This window comes from Myzus persicae, unplaced genomic scaffold (genome assembly GCF_001856785.1).
Source record: "Myzus persicae strain clone G006 unplaced genomic scaffold, MPER_G0061.0, whole genome shotgun sequence".
Lineage (NCBI taxonomy): Eukaryota > Metazoa > Arthropoda > Insecta > Hemiptera > Aphididae > Myzus > Myzus persicae.
The window spans coordinates 543,999-563,281 of NW_019100581.1; the positions used below are offsets into that span (position 1 = coordinate 543,999).

At 35.3% G+C, this 19,283-nt stretch overlaps 1 protein-coding gene across 1 annotated transcript in view; it reads right to left on the reverse strand.

Annotated features, from left to right (window-relative positions):
* The window catches only part of LOC111034370 (BMP-binding endothelial regulator protein), a 78,687-nt gene that overhangs the window by 41,412 nt on the left and 17,992 nt on the right, over positions 1–19,283 (reverse strand). The window contains exon 2 of the mRNA XM_022315559.1: positions 15,280–15,379. Within this exon, the coding sequence (XP_022171251.1) occupies positions 15,280–15,361 (82 nt within the window). The 5' untranslated portion in view covers positions 15,362–15,379. The remainder of the gene's footprint in view (positions 1–15,279; positions 15,380–19,283) is intronic.

Consider the following 19,283-nt stretch of genomic DNA (forward strand, 5'->3'; position numbering starts at 1 on the left):
CAATTTTCATATAATTTATATTTTATTAATTTATATTTTTACGTATACATACCTACCTATATTTATTATTTTGTTTTAATATGTAAAGATGTTATGGTTGCAATAAAGTTATTATTATTATTATTATTATTATTATAAGAAAAACAATAATATTAATATATTATATATTACTATGTCACTCAGTTTATATTGGGTAGTGCTTAAATAAACATTTATTTATTTAAATAAAATTAATAATTTAATTTAATTTAATTTTAATTAATTAGTATAAATAGTATAGTAGTTTATTGTAAAAAAATAATATTAATATATTATTATATTGTTATATTGATGATTATTAATTATGTATAATAATGTAATATTAATAATTTGCAATAAAAACATAATATATTATGCAGATTATTTGTATAAATACCTCACAATTTACATTGCCCAATATACTTCGGACATTGTATACAATGCCCGGGCATTGTATACATTGTCCGAATTTTCCACTTCGGCCGTAACATATACCCTAACTGATAAGGCACTCCAATAAATATATTTTATAATTTTCGATATGAGTTTGTTGCAGATGCATATTTTAGTCTATTGTCAGTACGTGTATGCTTAGTAAGCATATAGGTTTTTTTCAAAAATATTTATGCATCACTAGTCGATGGATATTTTGTAAAAAAAAATGACGAGTTAAGCAATTCAAAATTCCATCAGAATCAATCTTGAAACAATTAATTATTGTATTTATATCATTAAACAATAAAAATGTAATTATTTAAAATGTTAAAACATTTCATTTAACTTAACTTGTGCTTTGTTATTTTTAAATATTTAAGATAAAATAAACAAAACATTAATGTATACTTATTATATAAATAATAACTAATTAATATATTATGTAGGTAATAATAATAGTTTAGACCTTATTGTTTGACTTAATTTGTTAAAAGATCCAATGTCCATTGATGTTTGTGATTTGTAATAAATTGTATACCTAATAATAATACTTTCTGAAGCTACATTAATTCATCAATAACGTTAATTTTAAACATAATATTGACCGGAATCGTATGGAAACTAGTAATCATTAACATTTATGGATAAAGTATTCATCTGATTTGAATGAGAAAACTCTAACTACATAGTTACGATGAACGACGGAATAACCTTTCAAGACTTTAATTATATATTCCAATATAATTAAACAACGTGAAATACTCAAAATCTATTATTTTGATTTTCCGATTGATAGCAGAGAAAACAATTTTAGATTAATCTTAAAGTACGGAGCATAAGGGATATAAAATCCCTGTGCTTGTTTTGCTCGTTACTTCCCAAAAGATAATCGTAAACACAACACTGACACGAGAAGATAATACGTAATATAGACGCGATTGTGTTGCATTTATTAGATACAATAATGATATGTGTCTGGCACTCACCATAAATGTTGGTATAATATATAATATTATGTACGTCGATGAAAAATAGTATAACATAATCGGTGTACGAACTCGAAGGGAATTCGATTTTTCGCTTCATTATCCATAATTTTGCACCTGTTCTTGCGATTTTAACGAGGTAATAATATTTGCGCAGATAGAGAATCACTGAAACTCGTTGTCCTGACAATCTTAGAGTCAGCATAATATAAGTCGTGTGATTAATTTTTTTTACCTAAAATATTATGTACAATATTATGCGTGTTTCGGAGAAATAGAACTTTGTAAAATGTTATGCGGCCTATACGCGACCGAACAAGCTACGTTTAAATCTGAAACCGATTACGACGCAATAGAGAGAATATTATTGTGCTCTATCGAGGGCACGATTTTTATATTAATTTATAGGTACAGTATATGTCTCTCGTCGGTATCACCCCAATTATCGTCCTCGTAGCAAATTTATAAACATCTAAATGCCATTTTTTCAGCAGCATAAGTAGTGCATATGACGTTTACGCCATTAAATTTTAATGTTCTTTTGAAACAACTGTTGAAAATTGAAATCTATTGATGTGTCATATAGCCTTAGATATTATATACTATTATGGCGATACGGGATATGGGACATGCTATAACATAATTTTTAAATGACGGCGGCGGCGTGATACCTACGTATGTATACCTAGTATTTACCCATATTTTTATTTTCTAAAAAAATTCTTTCGGTTCGATGCCGCCGCCGCCGCCGCCGTCGCAACCAGATACGAATTACGAACCAATAATAAGTGTTTTACTCGAGTGAACGGCATCGTAAACGACGAGTATCATACCGTTGATATAATAAACGAAATTTATTTGTAATAATTAACGTTTGAGCTCGTGCAGTCGAATGCGCACAATATTATTATTACACGTATATAAAAAACAAATAATAATCCAAGATTTTTATCGACGTTTTTCGTATTAAGTTTTTTACGACTCCATAGCGTTTCTTAAAATATTATTATATTCACACATTACGCACTACACATTATTATATTATTATGATAGTATAAATTATTAGCGATTACATTTTATACTGGTGAATAGCTGTTGATCCGGATTCCGGAATGGAATTAAACAATATTGTCACGAACAAAATAATGCTAGGTACTATTATTACATCACAAAACTGTTTGGACGAGAGAAAATCGGTTTCAGAATAATCGAAAAATGGTCAAACACCACGTCGATATAATATTGTATAAAAAAAAAAAAAACAAAATATATGTGATCAACATTGCGGTTGTGACTTGGACGAAATCGACGGGTGCTCGTGCTCCGATGACCACCATTCGGCCGGTGTCCGTCAGTGGATTCGACGAAAGAATACAAAAACGCCTCGACTTTCACACGGACATCATTTGGTTTTAAACTGGTAATTTGTAACCGAAACGTCGTCAAAAACAATCATAACGAAACGTTCGCCGTTGCCAAATACCACGCAGCTAGACGCCATCATAAACGTACATACACAATGTTCACAATGTGGTAATACCACTTGTACCAGGTAGTGTGTAAGCACTACACAGAAAACTATTTTGATATTATATTATGTAGGCACTGTTATTGCGAATTGAAAACAATAAGACGCATAAAATGTGTTTAGTTAACTTTCTCACAGCGTCGGTGGTGTGCGATTTTTCATTTTCTGACATTAGACGAGAAAACGTTAATTTTGCTCGTCGACCATCCTATTTGTGCGTACGGCGGCGGCGGTGAGTGCGTCTTTTTATGAATTATACCTACCATATAATGTATGTGTAATGTGTATTGTGTACGGGAAATTTACGGAGGGACATGTAAAACGATTATTCGCCACTGGCCCGTAAACGGGCTTAATTATGTAATTATGCATCGACAATCGACTAGCGTGTACACGATTCATTTGCAAGCATATTAATTATCAGATGAATCATCGAATATTATTAGATGTGGAAAAAGTGAGACTTGCAGGAGAAGATTGGAAAATAGTATCGTTATAGACAGTGAAAGCTGGAGGCAATTAAGTTGGATTAAGTATAAGGTCTTAAAAGCCGAATATCACCACGAAGAAGAAGAAGAAGATTAATTATTATCGAGTGGTGCTCAGAAACACGTCGTGCAACGCACTTATCGTGTATCGATAAGCATGATGCCCAAACTTTCAGCAACCTTTCATACTATATAGCACAGCGAAGTGCCGTTTTAGTCTTAGAATTGTCGATAAAAAAGTATTAATAACGGACGTATAGGATGACCATATTTAAATAGAAATAGAAAATAGTTTCCATTATGTTTTCGAATTAATATTTTAGTTTATTTGTCAATTCGTAATACCTGTGAACAAACTTAGATGATAGATGCTACACAGCTCTAGATGGAACTTTATATTACAATATAATATATAATATACGTGTTTTCAGTAATATCGGCGTTCATGGTTATTAATTTATTATTTGTCATGAGTACAATCATCGATAACATAGTACTTTTGTCAAAAAATTCAAAAACAAATTTAAATATATATATATACACATAATACTATAGTGTATATCATAACACATACATATTTTTGAGAATTAATACGGAATAATTGGAATGGATATACATAACCGGGAAAAAAGCTCACTGAAAGAAGTTCGTCAGGACACAATAAAGCTAAAATAAAGGCCAATTCTGTGTAAAACAGGACACTCTTTATAATAGTGTTGTTTATCATTGATTTTATTTTAAAAACACTTCGGAATAAATTAGTGTAGTACCTTTAAACACGCGTTTGTATCATTATTGTTATTATTTTTTGTAATTAAACATTTTAAACAAACTTGCGAAAATTTGGAACTGTTCATTTTGTAATTTACTAATACATATATACGATAGTTCATATTCATATAAGACATACCACATACATTTTACATTTATTAGGTGTACATAATAAAATATAAATTAAGGCTAAAATCGATATAGTTTGTATAATAATTACATGATACCCATAATCAGACACTTAGACGTATTGTATGTTATACGTTTTTTATACTGCAGTTGGCATTTGATCGTAAAACATTTTTTATTTCTCTTACACATAACATGTCTAAGTTAATTGGTTTTCGACAAAATATCTAGTCCATGAATATATTATAATATACATTTGGTTAATTTTTACGTCGATGTAAATATTTTCGAGAACGTACATTTTACTCTCCGGTTTTTTTTTTTTTTTTTGAAGGGAGGGAGGGGGTAATTCCGTATTAGTGTAAGTTCCAAGAGAATGTGATCCACGCGTAAGCGCAGTCGAACCGTAGAAAAATAGACAGAATTATTGGTGCAATCCACTTTGTTTTCAGTTTTCACCACTTACTATTTGTATAAACAAACGAAAGAAACGAATTTTTATTAAATGTAGGAAAGAAAAAAAATCGATTACACTGCGAGTTCAGCGTCATCAAATATAAGTAGGTACGCGAGCGGTGCAGGGTAAGGGGTGCGTGCACATAAATACCCTAGGAGCTCACGAACCTTTCAGTAGGTTCCGGAAGTGCTGGTGTGTCAACTTCCTGTCGTTCACCCCTCGGCGAGCTTGTTCGACGTAAAAAATGAGAAAAAAATACAACAACTCGACCACTATACACACTGCCCATGGCTGTCCACTGCCCTTGTAGTTTATGCACACACACACACACACACACACACACACACACACACACGAGTAGTGTACGACTTACGTTCTTTGGGTCGTACCCAAAGTGACATATTATTTTAGTGCGTCCGGGTGCGATTTTGGCATTTTTTTCGTTTCTAGCTCAGTCCGCGTTCAGCGTCAACGAGTGGGCATGTGTGTGCGTGTGTACGAGTATGTAATAAATAAGTATATATACAACAACAATATACTTTCAATTAACTGCCGAGGACAGCCACAATAAATACGGTCTGAAGACTCTCAGTTTCCGTTTTTTTTTTTTTTATTCCACAAAACCCGTCCACGACAAAACCAAAATATAAAAACCTATATGTGAGTGGACAATAACGTAAACGCGTTATGATAACACCCGACAAGTGTTCGCGGTGGTCCAGCGTGATTTTTGGCTTTATAGGCATAACTATTATTATAGTTATCATATACCTACTTATATACATTGTATTCAAATTATCATTGATTACAAATACTGCAATAGTAGTAACTGTTTTCGTGTAAATGAGTGTTTATTCATACATTACAATCGATACTATATTCACAGGCGCCCTTTCAAAATCGTTTGACACTTCTCAAATTTGAGGAGTCGAGATCCTATTCGCCGAAAAGTATTTGCGATCCTCTAGACCCCGCGGAGCCGAATTCACACTCCTCGCGGCTCTCTCACTCTGCCTCTCTCTCTCCGCTCACCCATCAATAATCCGAAGGGGGAAAAAACACAATAATTTACCGGGTCGAATCCGATCTCTGCTGCGGTTGAGGCAGGCAGTATGGCCCCAGTGTACTCCTCGATTCGCACTCGGTATTAACGCACAGTTTATCTACAACATTATCATTAGTGTTACTGTTATTGCTGCTTGAAATGTGAGCGCTCGCGCGCAATAGTCGGCCGCACATGTGCGCGGCCGGCCACCGCCGCGGGGCACCTGTACGAGCGGCCGACTGGTCACTGCTACAACTATAACGGCAGCTTGACCTTGCGGCTGGTGCGCACACACGTAATAACCACTGGGCCGCCCGTTAATCTCGTTTCGAACGGATGGAGGAAAAAAAACGCAAACGTCGATAACCTAGAAAAAAATTGAAAAAAATTCGTCGTCATTCCCGCGAGATTCGGCTGCTGCGCGCGGCGGTGGGAGTCGATTACTATATAGTAAACGCGATCCCCTCCCCCACCCCCCCCCCCAAAAAAACCACTTCGCCGAAGACTAACAACACAGTATATAACTATATCGAATCTGTGGCAATAACAATAACACACGAATACACAGACGATGCGAGCGTATGTGGCGAACGACGGTGAGTATTATGCCCACCCGATTGTAAGGGTATTTAAATTTAAAAAATATTTGGTAGCAATTTTTTTTTTTTCATGTGTTAAACTTTTTGTCTCATTGCATTTTGACAATTAAACGGCTATTCCGCATTCATTTGGAAAATATAAATATTTAAAGATGTGATAAAATAGGAAATTTAATGTTTTCTTATTGGGAGCAAAAAAAGTTTTTTGTATTCAATTGAGGCAATACCGAGTAGATTCTATGATAATAATAATATGCTACCATGTCTGCCTGTTATAATTTTTAGCAAATGCCGTGCCTGAAAGTACATTTTCTATTCTGACAAGACTAAAACCTTATTCTTCGGTCGCCAATAAAAATGTTATAATATTTACTTTAGTGTTGGTTTATACAACAGTGACTTGGAATAATATCACAAGACGAAGAACAATATTAATGGATTGTGAATAATAGAACTCTCCAAGAAGAGTAAGAGTTTGACCTAACTGGACACATTCATCAATACAACACAATACAAATATATGGATTTTATCGTACGCGATTTACGATTGTTCAAGATTTTTAACGAAACAATATCGTAAAGTTCGACGATTAATTCAAGTATGAGGTGTTCCGCGCATATATAAGAGCCTCGGTATTAATACATATATATACATGCCGCGCTCACAAATAGTCTAACTAAAATTCGACTTGAACTCTGACGCGAACGGCCCCGCACCCGTCGTTTTCAAAATTCCCGCGGGCCACAACCTGCACTGCCACGCGGATACGCGGCGCTTGCACACCCATCACAATGCCTGCGTGTAGAACACCATAGGCGCATAGTGCGGACGACTAATGCGATGGTCACACTCGGATAAAAAAAACACACGACAATATCATCGTATACAGACACAGAAACTGTACGCACTGCTATACCCCATATAATGGGCTAGTACAATGTATGGGGACGCGATAATGACACGGGTCATAAAACCAGCCCTACACGTAACGAAGGCTACAGACGGAGAGATTATTTGTAGGCACTACTGCTACTATATACATACACCGGCATACGCGGCTGCTACTATATAATCACATAATATGTATGCTGTACTGATATAATGCTCGTGTGTGCGTGTGTTTAATTATATAGTCGTGTACTTTACGGTTCGTCCGAATGACACACACACAAAAAAAAAACAAAAAAACACAAAGAGATTAAACGCGACGATGAGAAATGAAGACGTCGCGGTGCACAGGTGGGTGGCATTATGTTATATTATATATTATGTTGTGAACGAGGATTGCCTTTTCGCTCTTTCTCTCTCTCGCTCGTCTATCTTACCCTCCACCCCGTAGTACATCCAATATATATATTTTTTAATATCTTCCCTGCGGTACTTATGGCATAATATATTATAGGCGTATACCTACACCGCGAGTGGTTCTCGTCACGTCCACGTAGTATATAAGCGATATTTCGACATAAATATTATGAGCGCGTTATAAAAACAAACAATCCCCGCTATATGCACGCGGACACGCGTGATTTGTGGGTTTGTCGGTTATGTGATTTTAATTCTAAAACTGTATTAGGAACGTAGGTATATACCATAATGACCTATCGCGGTTAGTTTTCGAATCGAAAAACTCTCTTTTAAACGGATTGTGTGAACGAGCGGCTGCGCCCAGGAATGTTGCATGCCTAACCCTGCCGTCACCGACAACAATATAAACCTCCGCGAGGAATCCAGGAGACGAGGGATCGGCGCCTAATCATAATGTACGATATTGTTGTAGACACGGGTCCGACTTGATGGGGAGGTGTCGCTAATGAGTAAGCTCCAGCAGCATGTACCCCGCAATTTCAAAATGTTTACACAAATACACCATATCTTTAAAAATTAGTGTTTAAACATTTTTCAATCTCAAATATTGCACTCTGAAATAATAAATTTGTCGTGTTTATTTTTCACAACAGATAAGACGATTTTCACGGGGAACTGCAGCTGCAGAGGATTTCGTCGGTCGCGGGTCGTCGGCAAGTGCCATTCACCTATAAATCATAAAATTCGATACCGTTCATAGCTTGCGTAATATGATGAATATCATTGTAAAGTATTTAAGCCGGTTAAACTGAATACATTAAACACACTATGATTTGCAAAGCGAGTACATTTGGTATACAAATGGTATACCTATATATATAGTAAGCGAAGGTAGACAACCACCCGCGGGAAAACGAAACGTCCGCGACTCGTTGGTCCCCCTCGAATCGTCTATATCACACTAGCTATTACCTATATTATAATAATATGTCAAATCAACGCACATTGTAATAAAAATCCGATACAATTTTTATAAGTCATATGTTTTTTTGATTGAAATCTTAAACGTTTAAAAAATAATATACGCTTTACTGCTTTACATAACACGATATACCTCCATTTGCTATCCGACCGTAATATTTGTAGAGTGGACACAATATGTCCGACCTGCAGTCGAATAATATAAAATAATAATTTATGTCAATTTAAATATTACAATAATATAACTCAATTTGAACAAGTACGATCATTTATTCAATTTTTTTTTTTGCTAAATATATATAAAGTTGTTCGTGGAAAAAGGAATTTAAAATTGTCTCCGAACGTGACATAAGCGCCCGGTTATTTATGTAGAGAGTAATACTCAAAATTATGTACTGCATGCGGACAACTCGTTATTTTATTTTCAACGGTCTGTGTGATTTATCGGATAACAATAAACATCGATGCATATTCAATAATTGACGAGAATCGTTAACGCGTGTATTATATACGTTGATTTAACAACCGGAATTCTATAAAAACAAAATTGCACAACTTAATCGTGTAATGGTTTTCGTTTTAATATGCAATAAAACGTTTATGCTATTGTGCAAAATGCACTAGCAAATAGATGTCAATTTTATGCGTGTCTATTGTATCAATACACTTGTTTTTTTTTTTTCCCCTGCAGACGAAGTGGTTTATTTGTCGCATTTCGTTTATTACCAGACGCATAATATTTGAAGAAACGCTCGCGTACCCGAACACCATGTCGAAAAAATATCAAACAAAAGGACGCAGCTAGGTTGTTTTTGTCGGTTTTTGTCGGTTTTTTTTCTTATGTTTCAGTACACGATGTGGGAGATCTGCAGAAAACACCGAAACCACCGAGTATGAGAGACGGCGGCGGCGGAGACCAGAGTTTACGACCTATATCGTATTATTATTATTATTATTATTATCATGTATTGTCGTCGTCGTCGTCGTCGTCGTCCCTTGTCGGGTCACTACAAGACCTACCCGAGTCCGACGTCGGCCATTTTGTCGTAAAGGATTGGCATTGCCAACCGCATGCGGAGGGCTGGCCGGTCTCGTACGACCGGCTCGCGCAGTAAAGAGTAAAGGACTTCAAATTTATCACGGCGATTTCATCAGAACCGATAACACACACACACCGCACAATGTCTGTCTGTCCGTCTGTCGGCGTAATTACGTGCGCACAATGCGCGCGGCGCACGTTAACCGCCAGACACACACACACATATTATCTGAGTATGGGTATAGCGGTTACAAACGTCGTATATTATACACTCAACAGGGCCCCTCGAGATTTTTATATTATTTCGTTTTTGAAGAAAATGCCCCCCCCCCCCCCAATCCATGTCGCGTGTGACGTCCGCATCACAGGTATAGTATTATGTTCTCCGCGGCAAGGACGTCAAAAAAAAAAAAAAAGCACATTATAATATAACATAATATATAGATGGGCATCGCACTACTACCTTTATGTGCGTCGTATACAATAATAAAAATAATTATTATTATTCTCTCAGTGGTCATGTGACCGCGCGTATGCGGACGGGCCGGGACTATATACTCGAGGAAATGAAAAAAGACCCGACGTGCTGTCGTTAATTAAATGTAGAATAAAAACGTAATTAAATAATGTTCACCGCACATGGTATCAGGACACATAGTATAACATATACACAACATTATATAGTGCGTTACCCTGTGTAGGCGCTCTGCCGTATCGCGGGGCGCGCACAAAGGGTGTGACGAATTCGGTAATTAACAATTTAGGTTTTTTTTCTTTTTTTTCCCCGCTCACCCTTCCACCGGAACTTTCAAGTATTCCGACTTTGGGCGAGCGCGGGCCGACGACGCGTCCACCTGCACAATGCACGCGATACATAATATAATACGTATAATGAATTGTGTTTCCATCGACCGTCGTCGTCGTCGTCGTCGTCGGCAACCCGATAAATCTCGGTCTATATAATAATATAATACACATACCTTCCTACGTATATATATATATATATATACATATACGATGTACAGATAATGAGAACATGATTTAGGTCTGTTGTATAAATGCGCACCTATAAACACACACACACACACACACACACACACACACACACACACACACACACACATATATAAATAGGTCCTAACTTTCCTTTCAACCTTCGACCATCATGCGTGTAGTATCAGTGCATCGTGAGAACCTAATCGATCCCCCACCGCTTTCCGCGCACCCCTAAAACGCCAATAATAATAATAATAATCGGGGTCGGAATTTTTGACATGTCAATATAATATATATAGATATATTTATAAATACTCGTAGGACCATAATATTATATTGCGGGCGAGGTCAGGTATTTTGTAATAAGTATACCCGTCGTACCATACCTATAGCGCCTGGTTATGTTCACTGCAGGGTTTTCGTCGCCCGTAAAAAAATGTTCTCGAACCGAATGAACTAAATGTATTTAACGATATTGATATTGTATATACGCCAGCCTCTATATATATATTATTAACCATGCACACTGGTTGCACAGGTACCAAACAACAGAGGTATTGAACACCGTTAAAATAATAATGATATACGCGTATACTTCGTATGCCCTTGTGGGTGTGGTTATATGTTATACCTGAGTAAAATTGAATGATAAAAAAAAACCATTCAAACCGAAATCGCGTGCAAAGCCGTAGTTTTACAAAAAATAAAATACACCATAAAAATAGGCCCAATAATACCAAACACATAACGAAAACATCTTACAGGTTAACGGATGCCGTTGGTGCCGGTCACTCGTCGGCAAGCTCAACCCACCAATCGAGAAGCATTGTCATGGTTGTTTTCTGTTTGAATGTCTACAGTATAAATTGCACAAGGTGCATTATTGTAAGTACGATATCAGCAACAACATTTTGCATTGCTTTAGACTTGTTTGGAGTCACGTTTAATTTGTTTTTATTTTGGTTTTGAAATGTTTCATTGGATACTGAACAAAGTGCAAAATATGAAGCTATAGGTATTAGTTACAGAACATCATTACAAATACTTATAATTCGTTTTAACTTTATTATTATTTTTAAAATTTAAGATCACATACAACAATCGGTTAGAGACAGTGTATGGTATTAAATTTAAACATATTTTGCTAGCCATTCGTCGAGTATGAAAATTGTTTATCAACCGTATTCTCATATAATATGCCGCGATCAAAATATGTTTCAATCCATTAAACTATTAACCGATCCTAGCAGAAAAAGAAACCATAACCACAATGGTTTGCCTCTACAGCCCGTAATGCAGAGATTCCCGACCAGAGTGCAGCGAACTTTGTTTAGGATTCCGCGAAATTATTTGAAATATATTTTTCAAGACAAAACGATTTCGTGAAAAATATAACGCTGTGAGTAATACAACTGACCATAATATAAAATCTATTGTGTTTCATATAATTAGTAGAAGTATTGCGATGTTCAATCTATTTTCAATCTATTTTTTCATAATTTGTTTTATAAAATAATATAATAGGTATGTTAGTTATGCCTTACTACTTTTGTTTATACGTCTTATGCACTGCTAAATAAAACCGAACTAGCCTGTAGGGTGCCTCCTGATTTTTCGAAAACCACTAAGGGCGCAGTGAGTAAAAAAAAGGCTGGGAACCCCTGCCCTAGAGTCTCGTGGACCGAGCAATTAACTGTCCATTTAACTGGCATATACCACGGCCGCGTTCAATCAGCTGGACACGTCGAGTATATAATACTATAATATAATTCTACAAAAATAAAACTGAGGCGTTTCGTTTCGGATCGCCGACCGCGGCGTACTCATCTCGGCACTTATAAATATAATGTCTGTGTCAAGTCTCGATCCCGACCGATAGCCGCGAGAGGTATCACGGCGTAAACACTGCACGGAGATCATGTGTCGTATAATAATATATACGCATAATAACGCATAGTAATGATAATAATAATAACAATATTGTGTTGTAACGTTATAACGTCTGTGTAAATGCGTCGTTGGCAAAAGGATTTCTGGGCACCCGTCTGCCCCTTAATGGCCGCGAGTGAGATGTCCCGCACGGTTGTTGTCACCGCGGGATGATGACCGAGACGCGCGCGAGTATAATAATAATAATAATAATAATAATAATGATGATAATATAGTATTAATATGATGTCATTGATCCGTTTCCAAAATATCCAGACTCTCGACGCCTGTGCGCGGAACGAACGATCCGTTTGGTTGATGCGCGATTTAAATATAGACGGGACGTGGAGAAGAAAATGGAAAAAGGTTATTTTCGATTTAGACCCGTATACTCGACGATATTACGAGCGTCGACCAGTATACATCAGCTGACGGTCGGGCAGGGACGAAACCGAGTCATAAGCATGATGCACTGTCATGGTAGGCAGTCATAGCACGCGGTATTAAGACGCATCGATGTCATAGTAATTTGTACTACTGAATTTTCACCGGTAAAGTAGTATGTCCCCTCTAGTCGCCCGACGACAGCTTTCAATTTAACGTTTCCGCAAAAATCGGGTTAGGTTCGGCTATCGATTAATAATAAAAAAAAAATCACAATCATAGGTTTGGAATTTGTATTTTATTATGAATAATCAGTAATCACCGATAGATGATACCGTAGTTATACCATTACAATATTAACCGTGAGTATAACATTCACTTTGAGTTGCTGTTTTTTAATGTTTCGGTTGTTAAAAATAAACACATTTTGCAATAATTGTGACCAAAAAAAAAAACGTGGTAATAGCATTATGATAGTGTCATTAGGGTTTAATGAATTTTATAGACTGCTCATAAACCTGCAAACTATTGTGTAAAGATAACATTACCGTTTACAAGAACATTTTCCTAAATTACCGTATTACAATTTAAATGACGAAAAAGTGATTATATTTATTGATTTATTATTATTTTGCTGACTGAACACATGTACTCGAGAAAAAGGTAACATTATTTAGATAGAGTATATATAATATATATATATACTATAATATTTAAAACCAGGTAAACTATTATTTTTTTGCAGAAACGATAGGATGCTTTTTATGGCATTTATAAATACATCGATTAAAATATCAAGACGTATGGGTACCCATATAGTTTAACAACTGTTAATGGATCACGGGCTGCTCTCTTTTAATAAAGTTAAATAGTAAAAGTGAATGAATATTTTATTTTAATAGAACGCCCGACAAGTTATAGCTATATTCTATTATATAATAATATAATGTAACAAATCTGGTCGGTCCGGTGTCGATGTACATGTGTTCGCACATCGCCGAATTTCCGAGAAGTAGACTACATCATTGCTCGAAAGAGTTGTCTGAAGTGGCATATTACTCATCTCGTCTAAAAACGAAGTAGTGATCCGTTGGCTTAACGGGAAATCGCGCATTTATATTATTAATACGACATTATATATAGTATGACGTCACCCACGCCCGTCGCCGGAAAACAGCGCCTTATTATGGTCATTTGGAGAAGAAAATATAAATTTGATTTCCTTCATACCGTGGCGTGTCCTCTAGATTCGAATATATTATAATAATATCTACTCGACCGCCGGGGTATTTGAAAAATAGAATGAAAAAATTAATTAAAACGTGAGTACACAATAGCACTTACTGTACCTGCTATACAATATTATTCGAACGTTTGAAGACCACTTGACTCGTAATAATATTTTATAATAATAATAATAATATGTATATTTTTGCAAACAGATGGTATTTGATAAAATAAAAGTTACAATAAATAATACATTAATATGTTTGTTTGCTCACCTCCTATAATTATTTATATATAACGTTATAATATATAATATATATATATTACGTTTGGAATGATTTTTCACGGTCAATACATTTTCGACGAATGAATGTTATTCTATTAATAGTCTTCGGGACACTTCGCAAGACATATTTTTTCTCGTTTGTGGTATTTCATTGTTTGAAAGTTTTTACTCAAAACCAAATCACGCAATCAGGTACATACGTTTTTAATTTTTCATATTCAACGAAATAGAACGTTTTTTCTGAAGGCTTTCGTATTATTGCAGTGTAAAAATGTGTATGCGAAGAGAAATGATATATACACCTATTCATGTATAGGTCGGTACGAGCATAAAAAATTACGTGCAATTTTTTCATCCATCCGGTTCTGTCTGTCTCGGAGACTTTACCCTTTTGCCGAAACGCCGCGACGACATATTGCGCTCGCAGTGTATTAGTAACACATAATATAGGTACCTATACGGCACCCGGAGAAGGATAAAAAGAAGAATCTTAATCCTCCGCCGCCGCCGCCGCCGCGACCGGCTGTTAACGCGAACAATTTATTTGACAAAAAAAACACACACTCAAACACACACACACACGATAGTGTATTATTATTATTATTATTATTATTATACTATATGAATAAATAATAACGAGGAAAAAAATTGTAAAAAATAAAAAAAACTTGCCTCTGAGTTGATTGGCGAACATCCCGATGGGCAACAGCAGCCAAACGGCGGCGGCGACGGCGATTATTCGGCAGCGGTCCATGGCTCTCCTCCGGTCAACCTGAAAGCAAAAACCCACACAAATTCAATTACTACTGCACCGCTCTTCCTGCAACTAACACGCCCGAAGCGTGGATTTCGGCATAATGATATTATTATTATTACTATTATTATTATGTACAACTTGTTTTGTCCTTTTTATTATTAATATTGCCATTATTTAATATCATTTTATTTCTCGGCTCTTTCTATATAATATGACGTAGGTACCCACTATAATGTTATCACGCGTGGCGTATGTGACAATACGAATCGCGATGCGATTAAAATCGCATCCGAAGATTATTATTATTATTATTATCATCGTCGTCGTCGTCGTCGTCGTCGTTATATTATTATATTGTTACTATTATTATTTTTTATTATTATTATTATCATTATTACTGCGATTGTCCTCGCCGCTACTCACACGCAGTGCGTGTACATAATATATACATATATATATATATATATATTTAAACGTATAGAGTTGCATATGTGTGTGTGTGTGTGTGTGTGTGCTTGGTTGGCTGTTTGGACGTTCCGAGAAGCTGCGAGCAAAACACAAGAAATAAGACGAGGAGAGTGGAATGGACGAGCAGCGAAGGAGCGGCAGTAGTCGGTCCGACAAAGATTACGACGACGACGGTGCTTTTTAGCTGACACGGTGTGTTTTTTGTGTGCGTGCACGTTATAATAGCCATTAGCCGCTATAATATTATACCGATGAGGAACGTTTTTAGATTTATTTTTTTCTCATTTTTCTATTACCTATTATATAAATATACCTACGAGTATAATGCACACACATTTTACCATACACAATGCTCTCCCATACACACTGCCACTATATATATATTATATAGGTACATGCGACGATATTATACACCTTCGCAATACACGCGTGGGATACGCGGTTGATATTTTGAATTCGACATCGGTTTTGTTTCAAATACATATTATGATAATAATATTACGATACGTAGCCGAATATAATAGACATGTGCCCTGTACACACATTTTCGATTTCGTGAATAATGTTGATCGAATAATACCGGCGCGCGGTATGTATTAAAATTTAAAACATATTATGTACACTCGCACTATACCTATACACAATAATGTGTGCCATTATAAATCATTACCCGCACTGAGTCTGTGTTCCATACATGTTTTTGTTTATAAAAATATAATAAATTATCGTTTTTAAAACGCTATACCAAAAAATCATCGCCTCGTTTAAATCCAAGCTGATAAATTGAGATATGGACACTTTGTAGTTCGGCTCTAAATGAGAACTGTAATACACTATAGCCATTATTTATTATTATTATTATTATTTTTTTTTTTTCAACAAACATGACAAAATTTAAGTGATTTGCCAGAGGGGCGTATCATGGTTTACCGACGGGCCGACGGCCTTGTTAGTTGGGAATAAAATACAATATTAACTGTGCGTTTCTCAATGTATTAAGCGAAAAAATTGAAGCGTCTTCTCGTAAAATATTTAAACAAGTTCATGAATGATCATAAATCAAAAACTGGTCTAATTAGTTCTCAGAAATGAATATTAAACTTTTTTTTCATCAAACGTTATGTATACAGCGAAAACGATTCTTCAAGACTAACACAACTACTTATGTCATTAAACAATTTATAGGATTTTATATTATGTTTATAATATATATATATATAATATTTATAAGGAAAGTACGTCTGATGCAGTGATGTGTCTGTGTTTCTATAATTAATTTAAACGTAGACATGTCAACGCGGTTGAGTTCATATTTTCAACGCATTATACGCTTTACATTATAAATAAAAATGAAATACATAAAAGATAGATTCCATACGATTCCAAGTACGAACAACAAACGATTTTGTATGTATAAGCTACATCGAATACCGGACAAATTCAATTGGAATAAAAACCAATCACCACAGTAAGCAACACAAAATCTTGAAGTGACTTTTTATTTTAAAATTTTTGTTCAAAAAACTTGTAAAGAAAACAAATAAATTCTAGCCTGCATGGCCTGCGTGTGGTTAAACAGTCGAGACACCGCACACAACTAGTACTTTTCTGATTATTCGCAGCGCATTAAAAGCAATATTTATCATTGCAAATGGGAGCAAGGATGCATTTGAGTACATCGTCGTTTCAAACAGCGTATTATAATAATATGCTCTTCTAATTAAAAATTCATCTGGCGCGACGACGATTGATGAGTCACATAGTATTAATATTGGTATGATGGTCATTTTTTCTTACAAAACAAATTTTTAAGTTTAAATTTTTAACGATTATTTTCCTATGGCATAAATAAGATAATAAAAATAATGGTTATGATAATAGTTTTGGTAATTATAATAATAACAATAATAATATATTATGTAGTATAATATATCGAAGGTAACGTAATAATAATAATAATAATAATAATAATAACAATTATTATTATTATAAGCTACACGCTGTGCACCGGGCGTCGAGTATTCTATATTAATAATATTATACTTATTCGACGATTATAGTTCATAATATACCCGAGCAGTATTAAAATTTAAAAAAAAAAAAAACGTTTATCAACCATATGAAGTCGTCGTGATTGTTGTAAATAATTATTGCAGTGATTCAAACGGATTCGTTTAACCGGTATTATTCTATAGAACCAGCGCTCTAGTTGTAAAATATTCGCATTTAAAATTAACTATGGTAAAATATGCAAATGAGACCGGGGTTCAGCGTGCGGTGCAGCAGCGCCTGCTACACGAATCGGTTTCCTGGTACACGAAAAAAACGTACCCACACCACATCCTTTGGCGGTGGCAGGACGTAGAGCTTTTTACACGTCGCACGACGATATTTTTTAATGCGCAGGTACCTATGTGCACGTCGTGACTGTCTAAAAAAAACAATCCATTCCTCGGCGACCTTACCGGCTATTATATACTATTATTGTGGGCATCCAATTGTACTATATTATAATATACGTTTCTCGTCAATCCGACTCTCGTTTGACAGTCAAAGGTGCAGGGCATTAACTTGTCAAACGGTTAATTGTTCTGTAAAACCTTCAACTTGACCAGTTAAACATTTTTGCTTTTCAATTATTCAGTCGAAACTGTTTTTGTTGTAACTTTTCACAGTTATCATGATCGATATTGTCGTGCGGTTAAGTTAATTTTCTTATCGTATCTTGCGCAACTCTTGACTCCTGTTCGATGTTCGTAATAATTTATTTTCTAATAATATTATATCATAATAATCTGGTGTTTGCACAATGTCAAACGTCTTGGTACAAGCGCTGGCGTGTGACAAAACACAAGGGCATTTTATGAATTAAAAATATTGTAGCTCGAAAAAAATTTACTTTTTTTGTAAACAGAGTTGAGTCTGTTGTGTTTTCCATCACAACCTTAGACTTGTGTGGTTAAATTTTTTCTTGATCAACTTTTAGCCGAAGGAAATTTATTTGAATATTAACTTAACTTTTCAAGATTGATTGCTTTCGTTAACCCCCCCAAAATTGGTAATAGTAACCGAAAATCATCTACGTATTGTACGATTATATTATGATAACGATATAATAGCATGACGCAACCTCTGCATTTATTCACAGCAGTGTGTATAAGACACAATAATATTATGTCAAATGCGTTCCGGTTTTTGGAAAAAGTCGACCGACACCAAAGTCGGGGTGAGCGAACACTGGGTTTTATCTTGATGCACGATAATTTATTTACTCATATACATATAATATTATATATATACTACTAGTACACATACTCGTAAGCGTTTAATCCGCAACAGCAGACTCCCGGCAGAGTACTTCAATAACCCGAAACGGTTTGGCGAATTTATTCAAATCTACATGATATATCATATTACAATGTTCACGCGTCGACAGTAATATTATAAGTCG